At 47.9% G+C, this 18758-nt stretch overlaps 2 protein-coding genes across 2 annotated transcripts; both read left to right on the top strand.

Moving 5' to 3' along the window:
* Positions 1-5611: 5611 nt before the first annotated feature.
* Positions 5612-6034, top strand: LOC129839562 (histone H2A). Its single transcript, XM_055907087.1, has one exon. It carries the CDS (start codon positions 5615-5617, stop codon positions 5999-6001), a length of 387 nt encoding a protein of 128 aa, XP_055763062.1. The 5' UTR covers positions 5612-5614; the 3' UTR covers positions 6002-6034.
* An 8923-nt stretch (positions 6035-14957) lies between these two features.
* Positions 14958-15647, top strand: LOC129839560 (histone H2B-like). Its single transcript, XM_055907085.1, has one exon. The coding sequence runs from the start codon at positions 14978-14980 to the stop codon at positions 15494-15496; it is 519 nt and encodes a 172-aa protein (XP_055763060.1). The 5' UTR covers positions 14958-14977; the 3' UTR covers positions 15497-15647.
* Positions 15648-18758: the final 3111 nt, after the last annotated feature.

The raw sequence follows: 18758 nt of genomic DNA, 5'->3' as shown, positions 1-18758 counted from the left end.
CTTGGCAGCCTCTCTATCTCGTCTGACCACGGGTAGAGAGGGGCTGTCGGGAGAGGAGATGGAGGAAGCGTCGAAGATTTCCGGCGCCATTCTCCATCTCACACAGGCATCGGCTGTATGTGCGGGGAGATCTATGGCCACTTCGGTGGTAATGGAACGACACCTCTGGCTGTCTTTGACGGCTATGAAGGAGACTGACAAAGCCGCCCTATTGAACGCCCCCATCTCTGACAGCGGTCTCTTTGGAGCCGCCGTCACTGATGCGACGGCGCATTTTGGGAAGCTTGAGGAGGAGAGAAAGCAGCTGGCTAGACACCTGCCTTTGGCGGGAAGCTCTAGAACAGCTACGAAAGATCCCCATCGCTCCACCGTCTCCAGTAGACCAGGGTCTACGGCCAGACGGAGAGCCCGTCGAGCAGCCGCACCTGGAGTGCCTAGAGCGGGCCCGGCCCCTCCGGCAGCACCAGAGAAGGCAGCGGTGAAACCGACGAGAGAGACCTCGTTTATTTCGTCGCCCTGGCAGCCGAGAGGCAGTCAGAAGAGGCGACGGCCATGACGGGACGAGGGGGAGAGGACGGGAGAGAGCGCTGCACTTCATGTGAGGGCGCCCACTGTTCATCCCCCACCCCTGCAAAGGGATGGAGGAGTTGTTGTGTCTGTGTTTAATAAAGAATGTGTTCCATCTGACTTTGTCACAAGAGAACCTCTTTTCCTAAACAAAACTGAGACCGCTCAGATTCCTCCTCGCTCTCTCTCTCTCTCTTCCTCTCACCACTCTGTGTGCAGCTCAGCCCATTGCGGAGCCGAGCACACACAGAGGGCTGTTGTGAGTGGGAATGACAAGGGGAAAGCAAGACGGACGCTCGTAATGAGCCGTCATGCTTTACCTCATAAAAACCCAACACTACACACTCTGAGGAGTGAAGTAGATAGGAGTTTTAATAGCAGCCTGCGTACACAGCCCCATAGTGGGCCGATGAAGCAGTCGCTATTGGGAGACGGCGCACTAATTCAGGCCGGCGCCTCAATTAGTGTAGCGCAGACCCGTGCTGAGTTCACGGAGGGCTGGAACCACAAGGTTACATGCATAACCGAAGTGTCGGCGCCCCCGATTCTCACAGAACGCGCTAGTGTTCCCTCCCCCTTTCGTAGGGGGCCCACCTTGGGCTGTCCCACCACTTCAGTGTTGGGAGACAGCGGCGGTTTGGGCCATAGAGGAATACAGGTCCTTCCTACTGTCTGTACCACAGCTTCGCGCTCTCCCGCTCTCAGAGCACTATTGGGAGTGGCAGCGAAGCTGCACCCTCTCCTCCTGGCTAAGTCGGACGCTGGAGAAGGGTTACGCCATTCAATTCCATCGAACTCCACCCCCGTTCTCCGGTGTGGTAGAGACGGTGATGAAGACGCCAGAGAAAGTAGCCGCTCTTGTGAAAGAGATTACGGAACTTTTGGCGAAGGAGGCGGTCACAGTAGTTCCCCAGGAGCAAAGGAACAGCGGGCTATATTCGCCCTATTTCCTAGTGCCAAAAAAGACGGGGGGGGTGAGGCCGATATTGGATTTACGCACTCTCAACGAGAGCGTAGCCAAACGGCCTTTCCGAATGCTCACGACAAAACGTCTACTGGAATGTATTCACAACAGAGACTTTTGTGTAAGCATAGATCTAAAGGACGCATACTTTCATGTGCCGGTACTTCCGCGTCACAGGAAGTTTCTGCGTTTCGCCTTTCAAGGGGTGGCGTACGAGTATGCGAGAATGCCATTCGGGTACGCCCTGGCACCTCGCACGTTTTCCAAATGTGTGGAGGCGGCATTGGAGCCGTTGCGCCGTCAGGGGATAAGGCTATTAGCCTACCTAGACGACCTACTGGTTTTGGCCCCGTCAGCAGAGCTGGCGATCACACACACGACACAGACAGTGATTCACCTCACGCGTCTGGGGTTCGCTGTGAATTGGAAAAAGAGTGCGCCTTGGCCCAGTCAACAGATTGTCTATCTGGGATTACAGATAGACACTGTGACTATGAGGGCGCGAATTTCGGATCCTCGACGGGCTGCCTTGTTGTTAGCCCTGAGAAGGTTTTATCCGAATCACATGGTGACGGCGCATTCCGTCATGACACTTTTGGGTCTCATGTCGTCTGCCCACTCCGTGGTTCCGCTGGGTCTTTTGCACATGCGCAAAACACAGCGATGGTTTGCTCAACTACGACTGGACCCAGTGAGGCACCGTCGTCGGTTGTTGACAGTTCCCCTCTCGCTCAGAGCGGACCTGAACTATTGGAGAGACCCGTGCGTAATGGCACAAGGGGTCGCAATAGGCAGGGTGTCATCCCACATTCCAGTGTACACAGACGCTTGTCTGACTGGATGGGGAGGGACATGTCAGGCTCGGGCAGTCGGAGGTGTGTGGTCCCAATCGGGACGTCACATCAACCTCCTGGAATTGGAAACGGTTCTACTGGTTCTGACCCACTTCATGTCCACCCTACGGGGACACGACGTGCTGGTTTGGTCAGACAACAGAACGACAGTAGCCTATATAAATCGCCAAGGGGGAGTCAGGTCTCCTGCACTCCACCGGTTGGCGGAGGAATTGTGGCTGTGGGCTCACGAGCACCTTCGCTCGTTGACGGCAGCGCACATTCCAGGCTGTCAGAATATCGGAGCAGACCTCATGTCTCGAGGGGGTCCCCGAGACGACGAGTGGCGACTGCACCCCGATGTTGTTCTCCAAATATGGGAACGGTTCGGGAGAGCCGAGGTGGACCTGTTCGCGTCACGTGTGAACGCGCAATGTCCCCTATGGTTTTCTCTACGAGCCCAGGACGAACCGCCACTAGGGATAGACGCTTTTGCGCACCAGTGGCCGGAGGTTCTCCTGTACGCATTTCCACCGCTGTCCTGCATTCTCCCACTGCTAGCCCGTGTGAGAACAGGAGGGCTGTCAATCATATTGATAGCCCCCGACCGCCCAGGGGCTCCGTGGTACGCGGAGATGATTCAAATGTCGATTGCGCCATCATGGCCAATTCCACATCGACAGGACGCGATGTCTCAGGCGGCAGGCATGATAGAGCATTTGCCTCTAATCGGCCAGCCACTGAAGGTCTGGCTCCTGAGAGGGACAGGTTAGAGCGCCGTGGGTTATCTGATTCGGTAATCAGAACCATACAGGGCTCACGTGCCAGTTCCACATACAGGACTTATGCCAGTAGATGGAACATGTTTTCACAATGGTGCGCCACAGAGAATGTGGACCCCGTGTGCTGTAAGGTTGAGAGTGTGCTCTCTTTCCTACAGTTCATGTTTGACAAGCAGCGCTCACCCGCCACCATTAAAGTGTTCGCGGCAGCGATTTCAGCTTGTCATGAGGGGTTTGACAGAGACACTGTTTTCAGTCACCCTCTAGTGAAACGGTTTCTATTGGGGACGCGGCGGCTTAGGCCAATGGCTAGAGCCACGCTACCACAGTGGGATTTAACTTTGGTACTCGAGGCGCTCTGTGAGACGCCGTTCGAACCATTGAATCAAATTCCCCTCAAGATGTTGTCTCTGAAGACGGCACTGTTGCTTGCCTTGACTACAGCCAAGCGTGTCAGTGATTTGTGTGCTCTTTCGACGAGACCCGACTGCCTTGCCATAAACGGCGACTTGAGCAGAGCGGTGTTACGTCCTAACCCGGCATTTACGCCGAAGGTTATTAAGAGCTCATACAGGTCGCAGACCGTTGAGCTATGGGCTTTCTCCCCCCCTCCTCACGAGGAGCGGAGAGAGGAGAGACTTCATCGCCTGTGCCCGGTGCGCGCCTTGGCGTGCTACGTGCAGCGCACGGCGATGATTAGGTCATCACCTCAGTTGTTTGTGTGTCACGGTGCTAACGCACTGGGTAGACCACTTTCAAAACAGCGGCTGTCTCATTGGCTTTGCGAAGGCATTGAGACGGCTTATGAGGCGGCAGGGCGACCAATGCCTCATGGCGTAAGAGCCCACTCCACTCGTGGAGTAGCGGCGTCTACGGCACTTTTCAGAGGAACTGGGGTAGAGGATATTTGTGCAGCGGCGTCGTGGTCGTCACCGTCTCCTTTTATCCGATTCTACCTGTTGGACGTGTCGTCTAACTCTCTAGCTCGTTCTGTACTCAGCGTAGTTGAGGGCAGAACTTGAGTTAAGAAAGGGTGCAGGACTAATGAGATGTGTTCCCATTAGGTCCGCTCCTTTTTTGACAGAAGAGAGAGACACACACACACGTGTAACATGACCTTTGTTTGACACTGTCAATACAACAGGGAATGTCTAGACTGCCACCAGTGTGTCATTGTGCTGGGAAATAGTACTGTAACCTAGTGTTACCTGACTATTAGACCGGTCACTAAAGTGGAGAGAATATTGAGGCATCATCTATCTGCTGAGGCAGAATAGTTGGCCCAAATTCTATCGTCTGCCCACGAATCATTGGCTCTGCCTATGCATTGAGTGTGGCGGGTTACACTGAGAAAGCAGTGAGCATGTCTTCTAAACAGATTCAGCCTGTACTCAGTTTTGCTGAGGTGAAGGCTAGAATTAAGGCGGGAAAACACTGGATTAATGGGCTGGGTTTCCATCAGGTCCGTATTTTCTCCTTTATTAGAAGGACTGCATGACATGACTCCTGGCTGATTGGCACAGTTGAGTCATGTGTTAAATCTTGCCCACCAGTCTATGACTGTGTTGGGCAGAGGGATTAGGGATATAGTTCTGTAATGGGTATTACAGTACTATTAGACCAATCGGTATATCAATAGAGTTGAGTTCATCTATCTGTGGTGCAGTTAGTATGACTCATATTCTATGATCTGCTCACTAGTCATTGGCTTTGCCTTTAGACTGAGTGAGCGGATTAGATCAAAGACACAGTACATTGTAATTTAGTGTGGTTCACTATAAATTGCAGTACTGTGGGATTTGGTCGCAGCCATTGCTGAGCTGACCTTTTCTTAAGTGGAAAGTTGTTGGCTCGGCAGGGAGTACATTTTGGGAGCGTTTCGCTCCGCCTTAAACCACTAGGAGCAGAGCTCCCCTATGGGGCGGAGCTCCACGATGTAGAACGATAGTTACCGGAGTGTAACTCCAGTTCTATGAGTGGAGCGGAGCCCCATAGGGCTTAAGGCCCTGCCGACCCCCAGTCTCGCTGAAGATAATTTTTTCGGGAGGCTGATTGAGGGGAAGCGTCCCCTTATATAGGGACACCTGTACTCCTATTGGCTGCAGGTGTGTGCATCATTTTTTTCTCAGGCTATTCGCTGCCTAGGCAGCGGGGTAAACCACTAGGAGCAGAGCTCCCCTATGGGGCTCCGCTCCACTCATAGAACTGGAGTTACACTCCGGTAACTATCGATTTGATTTGTCACAAATTCGGAGGGAAACAGAGTAGCCTAGCCCTTCTCACTCAGCTGCCTGCGGGTGGGTGAGGGCGGGCTTAGGGCTGACTGTCTGTCTGTCCCTCACTCCAATTGGATAAGGCCACACCGGCCCGGTGGCCAATCGGTGCCTCTTGTGGCGAGGTATAAATATGGCTCTCGAGGTGGCCAGCGGCTCATTCAGACTTTCTGTGACATCCTAAAAGCTAGCAATATGAGCGGAAGAGGCAAAACCGGAGGCAAGGCCAGGGCGAAGGCAAAGACACGTTCATCCCGTGCCGGACTCCAGTTCCCCGTGGGCCGAGTGCACAGGCTGCTGCGCAAAGGCAACTACGCCGAGCGTGTGGGCGCTGGCGCACCAGTGTACCTGGCCGCAGTGCTCGAGTACCTGACTGCTGAGATCCTGGAGTTGGCCGGCAACGCTGCCCGTGACAACAAGAAGACCCGTATCATCCCCCGTCACCTGCAGCTGGCTGTCCGTAACGACGAGGAGCTGAACAAACTGCTTGGCGGCGTGACCATCGCTCAGGGTGGTGTGCTACCCAACATCCAGGCAGTGCTGCTCCCCAAGAAGACTGAGAAGGCCGTCAAAGCCAAGTAAAATCGCTACTGCGGCTGCCACTTGACTACTCAACCCCCAAAGGCTCTTTTAAGAGCCAACCACCTAGCTCAGCAAAAGCGCAAAGTGTCCTTTTATATGCCACATACACGGCACCGTATCAAGTGCCCACATGAGGCGTTGAATGAACAATAACACCTACTAGGCGACTAAGTTTGCACGGTGACTATTATATTAATGCGCGTAATATGAACGCGCGTAAAGTGTCGGCCCTAACAAAAGAGCTAAGCGCGCGAGGGTGGGGGTTGCATTTTGGGGCGGCAGGGAGAGGCCCAGCCTCCCGTCCAATGGGCGCCGGAGGAGGCCTCCACAACGGGCCAATCAGAGTGGTGCGTAGAAGGTGTCCAATCAGCAGACGCCGCTGCCGGCTTTATAAACTTCACATAGGCATTTGGAGGCTATACTCCGACTGTGAAAGAAGGAATCTAGCTAGCGCCATGGCCAGAACCAAGCAAACCGCTCGCAAATCCACCGGTGGTAAAGCACCCAGGAAGCAGCTCGCCACCAAGGCTGCGCGCAAGAGCGCCCCGGCCACCGGCGGCGTGAAGAAACCTCACCGTTACAGGCCCGGCACCGTGGCTCTGCGAGAGATCCGTCGTTACCAGAAGTCCACTGAGCTGCTGATCCGTAAACTGCCCTTCCAGCGCCTGGTGAGAGAAATTGCCCAGGACTTCAAGACCGACCTGCGCTTCCAGAGTTCCGCCGTGATGGCCCTGCAGGAGGCTAGCGAGGCTTACCTGGTCGGCCTGTTCGAGGACACCAACCTGTGCGCCATCCACGCCAAGAGGGTGACCATCATGCCCAAGGACATCCAGCTGGCCCGTCGTATTCGCGGAGAGCGCGCTTAAACGATGACCTGATCTCCAAAATCCCCCAAAGGCTCTTTTAAGAGCCACCTCCATATTTTCGTCAAAAAGGCACAATTGTTCCATTTCCCACCATGTATGTTGTCGACGTACAGACCGTGGTTCGATTCCAGGCTGTATCACAGCCGGCCGTGAGTGCAAATAAGCGCTGGTTCTTAACATCGAAAGAAAAGCGACGTATTGCACGTGTTACTTTGCGTAATTGTAGCTGCGATATGATCTGCTAAAGAGAGTGATGTATGTATGTATGCCTAGAGTCAAAAGGTTTTACAAAGGAGGGGAAAATACACTAGCAGTAATGACATAGGGCAAAGAGTGGCAAAATTGGTCACTACGTAGCTACGAAAAACATTAGCATGCCACCAGACTTTGATGAAAGTCCCGTATTGCAGTGCTGCTGAGAGACTCGTGCAGAGGGGAAAACTTTACCGTGGAGCACGGAGGCCATCTAGTGGTTAAACGCGGCAAGTGCCAACATCGTAGTGGTATTTGATCTTCAGGCCAGCGTTTCCCAAACTCGGTCCCCAAGTGGTACTTTTTCGAATCCAATAGCTGTTGGAATGTAACATGCTAGAGTGTGTCAATGACTTAGTGAAAAACCCCATTCCCTCTTTGCTGTGCCATGTGACCGTTGAAAAAAAACACAAAAACATGTGCACCCCATAATTCATGCGACTGACTAAGGTATTGACCCAACAATGATATCTCTGACTAATCCTATTACATACCCATTGTTCCTCCTTTAGACTACATCAGTGATCCCTTAAGAGAAAAGCTATCGGGACAGCAGGAATGAAAAGATGTAATCATCAAGGGCTTGCAAAACAGCTGTTACGAAACAGGACACAAGCAGCTGCAATGATTAGTCCTATTATTAGTTGACCAATTCCATAATTGCAATCACCAGTGCTGCATAGACTTCATAAGGAAGTAAATGGCTCAGAAGTGCATAGATTAGAAGTCGACTTCTGAAGTGAGATGTAGTCTTCATGTGTGCTTTGTTTCGAATGTATGTCAATGTTGAGTGCACCGATGTAGAGTGTAGCAAAAGTGTAGCAAAATCACCTACGCGCAAGAAGATTTGCTCCGGAATCGAAACAAATGATAAGAAGACCCAGTAAAGGCCCTAAATACAGGCTGCCAGTTAAATGCCGAAATCACACAGCTAAAGTGATAGGCCTATAAAGCACCCGGCGAATACAAAAGAACGCAGGTCAAAAGAGGTGGGAAAACGACATTACCCGTTGAATGCAAAGGCATCAATCCAAAGGGATAATGTACTATAGTCAGACGCATGGCACAGGCAAAAAGTGGAGGCGAACCTTTGGGCAAATCAGGAAGCAGACAGGACATCTCTGCGCATGCGTTGCTGTATCCAGCACTCACGAGACAGGTAATAGCGGAGCTCCGTGGTGCTGAAAAGGACATTTGCCAAGGCCTATTTCCCGTTGGAGTGATTTGTGACATGCTATAGGCACAGTTCAGTACAGCCCTCATCCAACATTGGTGACAGAATCGGCCACGTTTTTTCCCTCATTTGACACTTGAGAAACATACATTCACATAACGTTGTGTTCCATATCTGCAGGAGACAAAGCAGCAGAAAATGTGCAAGTGAATATGATTTAAGAGCAGTCAAATGTGACGTACAGTTACTTTTTCCCCTAACCTATTCTGTGATTCATCTACAAATACACGCTTCACATTTCAAGACATGCGCATAAACGATGACCTGATCTCCAAAATCCCCCAAACACCTCCATATTTCCGTCAAAAAGGCACACTTGTTCCATTTCCCACCATGTATGTTGTTGACTAACACGTCGCGTTCCCTGCTCTCGAGTCACTACAGACCGTGGTTCGATTCCAGGCTGTATCACAACCGGCCGTGATTGCAAATAAGAGTTGGTTCTTAACTGACGTGACTAGTTAAATAAAGGTGACATCGAAAGAAAAGCGACGTATTGCACGTTTGCCTTTGCGTAATTGTAGCTGCGATATGATCTGCTAAAGAGAGAGTGATGTGACCACATGTATGTATGTATGCCTAGAGTAGAAGAGTGAAAGGTTTTTACAAAGGAGGGGAAAATACACCTGCAGTAATGAGTGATAGTAATGTCATAGGGCAAAGAGTCGCAAAAATGGTCACTACGTAGCTAAGAACAACATAGCATGCCAGCAGACTTTGAAAGTCCCATATTGCAGTGCTGCTGAGACTCGTGCAGAGGGGAAAACTTTACCGTGGAGCACGGAGGCCATCTAGTGGTTAAACGCGGCTACTGCCAACTTGTGAGCACATCGTAGTGGTATTTGATCTTCAGGCCAGCGTTTCCCAAACTCGGTCCTCGGGTCCCCAAGTGGTACTTTTTCGAATCCAATAGCTGTTGGAATGTAACATGCTAGAGTGTGTCAATGACTTAGTGAAAATCCCCATTTCAAAAAAATCGACAACATGTGCACCCCATAACTCATGCGACTGACCAAGGTATTGAGGCAAAAAGGTTAAACGCGGCTACTGCCAACTTGTGAGCACATCGTAGTGGTATTTGATCTTCAGGCCAGCGTTTCCCAAACTCGGTCCTCGGGTCCCCAAGTGGTACTTTTTCGAATCCAATAGCTGTTGGAATGTAACATGCTAGAGTGTGTCAATGACTTAGTGAAAATCCCCATTTCAAAAAAATCGACAACATGTGCACCCCATAACTCATGCGACTGACCAAGGTATTGAGGCAAAAAATTATATCTCTGACTAATCCTATTACATACCCATTGTTCCTCCTTTGTTAATTGAGAGAAAAGCTATCGGGACAGCAGGAATGAAAAGATGTAATCATCAAGGGCTTGCAAAACAGCTGTTACGAAACAGGACACAAGCAGCTGCAATGATTAGTCCTATTATTAGTTGACCAATTACAGAATTGCAATCACCAGCGCTGCATTGCTGCATAGACTTGATAAGGAAGTAAATGCCTCAGAAGTGCATAATATTCGATGATCATATGCATAGATTAGAAGTCGACTTCTGAAGTGAGATTTAGTCTTCGTGTGTTCTTTTGAGTGCACCGATGTAGACCGTACTTGAATGACTGTATTTGTTAGTTGGTTTTTGTGTTTGTTGGGCTGCCACTATCTACTAGGCTGCCACATCCTTTTTTTACAGTGTAGCTAAATCACCTAGGCGAAAGAAGATTTGCTCAGGAATCGAAACCCCTTGACAGCTTCACCAAATGATAAGACCCAGTAACGGCCCTAAATACAGGCTGCCAGTTAAATGCAGAATTCACACAGCTAAAGTGATGGGCCTATAAAGCACCCGGCGAATACAAATAACGTAGATCAAAAGAGGTGGTAAAACGACATAACCCGTTGAATGCAAAGGGATAATGTACTATAGTCAGACGCATGGCACAGGCTAAAAGTGGAGGCGAACCTTTGGCCAAAATCAGGAAGCAAACAGGAAATCTCTGCGCATGCGTTGCTGTATTCAGCACGTTTGAATGGACAGACAGCGCGCCTCTGCTGCACCTTCACTCACCACACAGGTAATAGCGGAGCTCCGTGGTGCTGGAAAGGACAGCGCCTCTGGCCATTTGCCAAGGCCATTTTCCCGTTGGAGGGATGTGTGACATGCTATAGGCACAGTTCAGTACACCCCTCATCCAACAGACGCCCTCCTGTAATTGGTCACAGAATCATCCAGTTGATTCCGGCCACGTTCTTTCCCTGGTCACTGCAACAAAACCTTTGTCGGGGTGCAATGGTGTAAGACGTAGTCCTGGAGATAAAGTTGTCCTATAGGCTATATGATATAATGGCATGTGGACCTTTTTTTTGCAGCTGCCTACAGATAAAGAGTGCACTAGGCTAGAGAGAAAAGTAGCAATCCGTTTTTTAATAAAGCGGTACTATGTAACTTACCCTCCTTTGACAGTTGAGAAACATACATCCACATGACGTTGTGTTCCAAATCTGCAGGAGACAAAGCAGCAGAAAATGTGCAAGTGAATATGATTTAAGAGCAGTCAAATGAAGTCATAGTGACGTACGGTTACTTTTTCACCAAACCTATTCTGTGATTGATCTACAAATACACGCTTCACATTTCAAGACACGCTCTTCTAAAGTCATTGTTTTCCACAATGCAATGCTCACGTGAGCTAGGAGAACATGTTCTATTTAATGTGTTTGAAACTTTTGGAACCTCTGCCTATTTGATGATCTGTTGTAGTTAGTGGTTTTTTGGACCACATACTTGTGCAAATTGCATCAGGTTGAGGGATAAATGCTCGCTCTGTGTGCCATTGTCAGTAGCACTTCTGATCCAGCAGGTGGTGCAAAGATCCCTCTCTATGTGGCTTGAATGATGAGCAGACTGAATGAATTGAAAGGCAGTGTTGGCAACATGACTTCTGGTCAATGCCTCCCTATCTATATGTGTTGACCTATTCATTTGAGCTCCTAAATGAAGCATAGAGTGTCAACATTGCATCTCGCCTGAATCATGTCTTCATTCCTGTCTTGCAACGTGGTGAGGTGTGTGTTTGTGCTAGAAATCACTGGCCACTTGATTAATGGAACACCAGTCACTTTCATCATGCGGAGCTCTTGTCATACGGATATACAGTATTCTATCGTTAGGTATGTTAGTCTATGCCGGTGTGACATTGCTCGTCCAGATATTGATGTATTGTCATTCGATCCCTTTTGTTAGATTTGGGTGTATTGTGTGGAATCCTGGGACATGGTTAGATCTTACTTGTTTGACGTGACTGTGCTGTTGGAGCTAGTAACACAAGCATTTCCGTACTAAACACGTGTATGTGGCAAATTAGATTTGGATCGAATGGGTAATTACAATAGATTGTATGTCGGTAGGAGTTTTCCTCAGTGTGTGTCCCCCTTCCATTTCCCCTTGATGTCCCCGTCAGTTACGCTGCGGCCGACTTACTACCGATGTCACTGTGGTCCAAGTGAAAGTCCTAGCCTATAGGGTGTGGTAACAGGCCCTGTGTTATTTGTTGTTGTACTCTACATGTGAAGTATCTGCACTGTTGATAATAGGGAAATGCAAGCAGTTGAAGGGAACAAGGGACAGAGTCTAACCTGCTGTTGAACACAAGGCCCCGAGCATGTCCGCGGACAGAGTACGGTTCACTCCCAGTCCTATGATGTTGCTCTGTAGGTGAGCTTTTTTCAGCATCCAATTCCTGGCAGCCTTCTCCCTGGTTGAATTGTGAATGTGAGTGAATGGAGAATGTTTGGCTTCGGTATCCAAGGTGTTTGAGAATGTTGAGGACCAGTGTTCCGAGGGCCTGACTGTGACATCATAAAGCGGAATGCAGTTAGTGTGCCGTTTGAGGGATTCCAATTCAGTCCGGTGCGGTCTTCCAGACAGTGCGTGTGCTCTCTGTGCGATGACTTGTAAGTCGGTCGTGCGTACACGGAGTACAAGTACGACGGGAAGTGACATTTAGGGTAAGCCTAACCCTTCTTCTAAGCTACATTTCTGCCTTTACTAGACTATGGGGATATTTGATATACGAATGCTTCCGCTCGGTGTTTGAGATCAATTGACACTCTTTACCATGGCACTTTGAGATGTATTTTAAACTGCAAAAACACTTACGCCCCACTGCACTTTGTATACCAGGGTTGGCTGGCCTTCTGGTATACTTTTATTGACCAAGCCATTTTGGCTTTACTACCTTTTTATTTGGCCATTTTTATTGTTCAGAAATGTGGTGGGTACTCTCTTCGTTCGCTGGACTTTATCCCGCTAACTGTTCCAAATGTCTGAACCGAATTTGGTATAAGGTCTTTTATGTACTCTGCGCCATCGTCTCGGAACAGCTTACAAAATCATTTGAAACTGGAAGAACTTGTCCCGATTGGTGTTTTTCAATCACCGATGAAGGATTTTGAGGCTGATTCCCTGACCTGCTGTTTTTGATGTTGTTATACTCTTGTGAATTCAATGGTTTTTACTAGATGACTTGTAGTTTTTCATGTTGTCTGTCTGTAATTGTTGTAATGACTCGGTGCTGCCTAACTTGGCCAGGACGCTCTTGAAAAAGAGATTTTAATATCTACGAGGCCTTCCTGGTTCAATAAAGGTTAATTTTTTTTTTAACTGAGCCTGTTTCTCCTAACCTGCTATGACAAAGTGACTTTGTGACACTAGCTGTATCCTAAAAGGCAACCTCTGTTCCTCGATGTACTAAACCGAGGCCCGGCAGCCAGTAAGTACAAGTAAGAGACAATTACGGCAACAATAAGTAGTAAGATGAAAGCTATTCACATTTGAGATGTGAATAAACGGCACCGATTGATCAATTGCCAGTACGTGTCCTTTTGAAATGACCTGTTGAGACGGGCCCTCCTTCTGTGGCGTTCATTTGACGGCCATAGTGCTATCTGGCCTATAAATGATCCACTCATTCCATAATAAGACGATTTGTTATTGGTTTGTGAACACAAGTCCAATACAATATTTGCACACCTCTGTACGAATAGGAAAACTATCCCTTCATTGTGTGTGTGTGTGGGTGTCTGAGGAATGTTTTACTGCTGTTTCACCTTACAGAGGTATCACCACCCTTCCCATCGGCACCTCGGGTCCTCTTGGCTCCCTGACCGTCAGGCCGGATCCTGTGTAGGGAAGAAAAAAGAAGATTGATGTTATATTACATGGCCTTCAATAGCAAAATGACCGATGAGGTGACATTATGAGCCCCTTTTAGCTTTATGGCATTCCATGTGTATTTGTTTCCCCGTGGTCTATAACGGTGTCTCAATTATGGCATGAAGGTTTGGTGTGTTAGTACTTGTTATTAGGTGTGTGGAAGAGTCACCTTCGTTTGTCCTTTCTAACTGGGACCTCTATTCGACTTCTTTAGGGCTGTCTCTATTGGGGGGGGGGGGGGGGGGGGGGGGAGAAACTGCAGTGGGTTGAATCCTACTAAATCAGTGTTTTCCAACTCCAGGGGTAGAGTAGCCTACCAGTAGGCATTTTTGTTGTAGCCCTGGAGAGGCACAGCTGATTCAACTACTGTGGAACATAGAGTACTAGTCGATTACCCAGTTTGACTTGCTTTCATTTCTTCTTGGCAGAACCCCTATCGCTCCTCCCCTCCTTCCCTTTGCAACAGAGGCCAGGCAAAAGCGCGCGCTTTCTGTGCCACTGGCTTCAATCAGGTCCTCCAACTGCAGATAATAAGAGCACCACGCACCGCGGAATACGTCATTTATTCACTTGAACTCCACTAGCGAACAACACACGATGTCTGGAAGAGGCAAAGGCGGCAAGGGACTCGGAAAGGGAGGCGCCAAGCGTCATCGCAAGGTTCTCCGCGATAACATCCAGGGAATCACCAAGCCCGCTATCCGCCGTCTGGCTCGCCGTGGCGGCGTGAAGCGTATCTCCGGCCTGATCTACGAGGAGACCCGCGGTGTCCTGAAGGTGTTCCTGGAGAACGTGATCCGTGACGCCGTCACCTACACCGAGCACGCCAAGAGGAAGACCGTAACCGCCATGGACGTGGTCTACGCTCTGAAACGCCAGGGACGCACCCTGTACGGTTTCGGCGGTTAAACGCACTCTCTTCTGAACGTCTACATCCCGACTTGAACCCAAAAGGCTCTTTTAAGAGCCACCCACATCCGCTTGAAAAGGCCCAATTCCATAGTTATAGGAAACCATGAGCCACTCTCGAGTGGACAGGGAGTGTTGATGACAGGACGCTTATGTTCAGTGTAGAAACAGTCGTATTTCGACGGCACCCAACCTTTAATTCATTTCTTAGACCTTTATTTAACTAGGCAAGTCAGTTAAGAACATAATCTAATTTTCAATGACGGCATAGGAACAGTGGGTTAACTGCCTGTTCAAGGGCAGAAGGACAGATTCAGAAGCTAAAGCCGACAGCCCTACTAAGTCCAAAAAGGGGGTGCAAAGGTTGTAGGATATGCATTTACGTCCCCCTTTTGAAACACACATTTTCCCCACCAGTAAAAAAACATAGGCGATGGAATTGGGGGAGGTAGGGCGCACAGGTCTTTGTTTAGGGAGGCAGCCTCTGAGTGGAAGGCTCTTATGCGCGCTCGGCTCCACTGGGCAAATGAAAGCAGGGGCGCCTATGAGAAAGCAGGGGTGTGTCCACGGCCGCTGAATTTGCTTAGCTTCCTCTTCATAAGAGAGGAAAGCGCAGTCCAGCCCCTCATTCGAAGCATCAGCATCATGCCCGAGCCAGCAAAGTCCGCGCCCAAGAAGGGCTCCAAGAAAGCCGTCACCAAGACCGCAGGGAAAGGCGGCAAGAAGCGCCGAAAGTCGAGGAAGGAGAGCTACGCAATTTACGTGTACAAAGTGCTGAAGCAGGTCCACCCCGACACCGGCATCTCCTCCAAGGCCATGGGAATCATGAACTCGTTCGTGAACGACATCTTCGAGCGTATCGCCGGAGAGTCCTCTCGCCTGGCCCACTACAACAAGCGTTCCACCATCACCTCCAGGGAGATCCAGACCGCGGTGCGCCTGCTGCTCCCCGGAGAGCTGGCCAAGCACGCGGTGTCCGAGGGCACCAAGGCCGTGACCAAATACACCAGCTCCAAGTAAACAGCCCATTTGGAGTGCTGTACTAACCCAAAGGCTCTTTTAAGAGCCACCCACCCAGTCAGTGAAAAAGGCAAATCCATCACAAATGAATGTGTAGCTAGGCTGTGTTTTTTTATTGGTCTGCAAAACATGCTAAACCGGTTAGAGGTTAAAAAAAAAAAAGTTGTGGTGGAATAAGTCTATGCAATAAAATATGTTTGATAAGTGGAACTAGAATGAAAAGATGATGATTGTGCACATGCCAGTAGACAAAGGGAGTGGGATTCCACTAGTGCTCCAAGGACTAGAGTGGGGGTGGGGACACTACAAATATTGATCTATACAGCCCTTGTTCCACTCACTCACATGCATGCACTAGCTACAGAGAGAGAAAGAGAGACACTACTCTCTAGCCCTATATCAGGCCCACATGGGGCGCCAGCCTCCATAGCGCCGGCCAGACACCAAGACCCACAGACACAAAGACCGGCACCAGTCGAGTCACGCTGCGGAGTCAAGCGAGGAAGGAATGCGAGAAGTGCACCAACCTATGCCGGTTTACACAAAAGGTGAGCTTCTCTCTACCTATGTAGTGATTCCACCTAATTCCCCTACTGACCTGAGGCAACAGAACTAGTTTTGCACCAAATTATCTGTATTACATGTGAAACTATGTGCAGGTTTTCATACTCACCTATACATATGACTTAATACCCATTCTTGACTTTTCATACTGGTGGAACCACTTCTGAGCCAGACCAAACTCCAACGTGACCTCTACTACACTACATAGCCTTCTTGCCTGTGCTTTTCATTATTATATTGTTTCTTCTCCTATATCTCCCTTGGTTTAGTTTAACTTTTGACCAACTCCTACCCAATACACTTATAACTCAACTCTAAAGCACAAAACCATTTCACCTGCCTTTGCTAATTCTCCCCTCTAATCATGGCATCTTTTTGATGTGAGACACCAGGTGGGTGTCATTAATTAATCAGTTAGAGCTAAACATCAATTGCTCCCTAAACTCTTAGGTTAACCATTTAATACACCTGGCATATATTTTCTCTTACTAGTTATTTTTTTTGTTTGACTGAGTTGGAACTTACTTTTTACTTGTTAACCACTTAATGTTTGACCTTTTCCCCCATGTGCTAGCGCTATTGTTTGGTTGACATCTAAACCTACCCTACAAACTGTCTGATTATACTAGACCAAATGCCTTAATCTCCCCTTGTCTGTTCAAGGTTACCTTTATGCTTCAGAAAATCTTTTAACAACTCTAGACTAATACTAAACTAGGAATCCATACCATCCAATATTATTGGGACATCTATACCCCATTGACGTTTACCTTTTCTAATGATTTACAGCAAGAGTAGGGAGATGCCAGGGATACTAACCTTAGCCTAATCTGGCTTCAATCTCTTGAAATATTTCCACATCAGCAAAAACCACCATCTACCACCTAAAATGTGTTCTCACCATAAAACCCTAATACAACATTCACCTAACTATCCTACCTGGGAAACATAACAAATGCTTAGAAAATAGCACACAAACAAACATGGACTTTCCTATCACTTGAGGAGGAAGTCCTTTTTCTATTTACACACCATCCCATTAGCACATTTTCTCTACAGGATTAACCTACCACTTCACAGTCATTACCTCCACATGGTGAACACCTGCCACTAACTTGCCTGCAACAGTTGCCTGTTTTGGTTGCAAGTCTATTTCCCCATGACTCTTCGTGAGAGTAGTCTTTTGAACCTGAACATTAGTTAAATGATTTCTTCACATTTATCTGTGACATTTTAATGCATTGTAACCTTTCAGTTACAAAACCATCCTTCATGTAGGACAACACCTGAAAACCTCATTAATATGCCATTGTTTCTAACCTGAGCTGAATGGAGAAAATACCTCATAGTGGCAGAACAAACATTTACCCTGCCTGTATAAATGCCACTACAGTGCAAAGGGTTGAAGGCTGCAGTTAAGATTTAGCCTTCACCTTTACACTCCAATCATTGAATAACTGATAGCATCCTTTTTCACCCAACCACATTATCCTTTCTCATCAATTCACACAACTACACACAGTGGTGTGAACGCCTGCAAGTCATTTGCCAGAAACACCTGGACGTCACTTCACAAGTGCCCTTACTAATAAAATGCCTCCTCACCTACCAGCACACTTCACTGGGTAGTTTTATCGCAGTATGGTAAGTTATAGGCTTTTGACATAGCATTAACCAACTGTGACCTTTCATGTGCTTACCAATCTTATATACTCACTACTTCATATAAACCTGACAGGGCTTGCCTTCAAGTAGCCTGACCTATAACTCCTTGATATAATGGCCTTTTGAACACAGTTGGCTAACTAATGTATGTCATACACTTTAGTAACTAAAATATGATTGATATTGACTGCATTAACATTCATTTATCCTTCATGTAGTATATTGACACTAGCATGTGACTGATTTGGGGTAACACTCCACTTGCCACACCAAAGCCTCATGTCAACCTCTTGTACCCACATATCCATTGTTAGGCTGTTTGAAGACTGTTACAGTTCCTCGTTGCCATGGTCTGTATTATAACCTAGCATAAACAAATGTATACTTCAAATGACATTGATACACATTTTAGCATAACTTGCCATTCCAACACATATTTTTAGGTTCACATTTACAGTCTGTCAACTTCACTATGAGCTGATTACCCATTTCTCTTTTTGATCAGAGCTATACCTTGGATTTAATATACTTCTTCCCAACAAATAAATAGACTTCAGTTGCACTTAAACCTTAATGATTAACCACGCTTTATGACAGCAGTTACCTGAAGGCCATTAATAACTAGGGCAATATTACCTTCACCTTAACCACAAGTGCTTGCGTATTATGCTTCCTCATCACTATCTTGCTAAACAGTATATTACTATTTTTATCAGATTGCTCAGGCAAAATCTTTGAAACTGTTGGCTATTTTTTAGAAACTCTACACACTCACAACAACCTTACACCAAACCAGCTAAACATTATACATCTCTTGCTTAAACAACCTTTTCTTGCCAAACTCTTCTAATGTTTTCCATATTTTTGCTTCAATACACTCAACACAAACCATAATTTGAATAAGCGCACGAAGCACCACCTACACACTGATAGTATACATTTAAAACACAGGTTTCTCTGTGTGCAGGGCATAGCCATTTCAAAGGAAGCTTTGTAATACATGTAGCAAACCAAAATAAACACAGTTATTGAA

This window comes from Salvelinus fontinalis, chromosome 40 (assembly GCF_029448725.1).
Source record: "Salvelinus fontinalis isolate EN_2023a chromosome 40, ASM2944872v1, whole genome shotgun sequence".
Taxonomy (NCBI): domain Eukaryota; kingdom Metazoa; phylum Chordata; class Actinopteri; order Salmoniformes; family Salmonidae; genus Salvelinus; species Salvelinus fontinalis.
The sequence above is the reverse complement of the archived record's forward strand: the minus strand, read 5'-3'. Positions and strand labels throughout refer to the sequence as shown.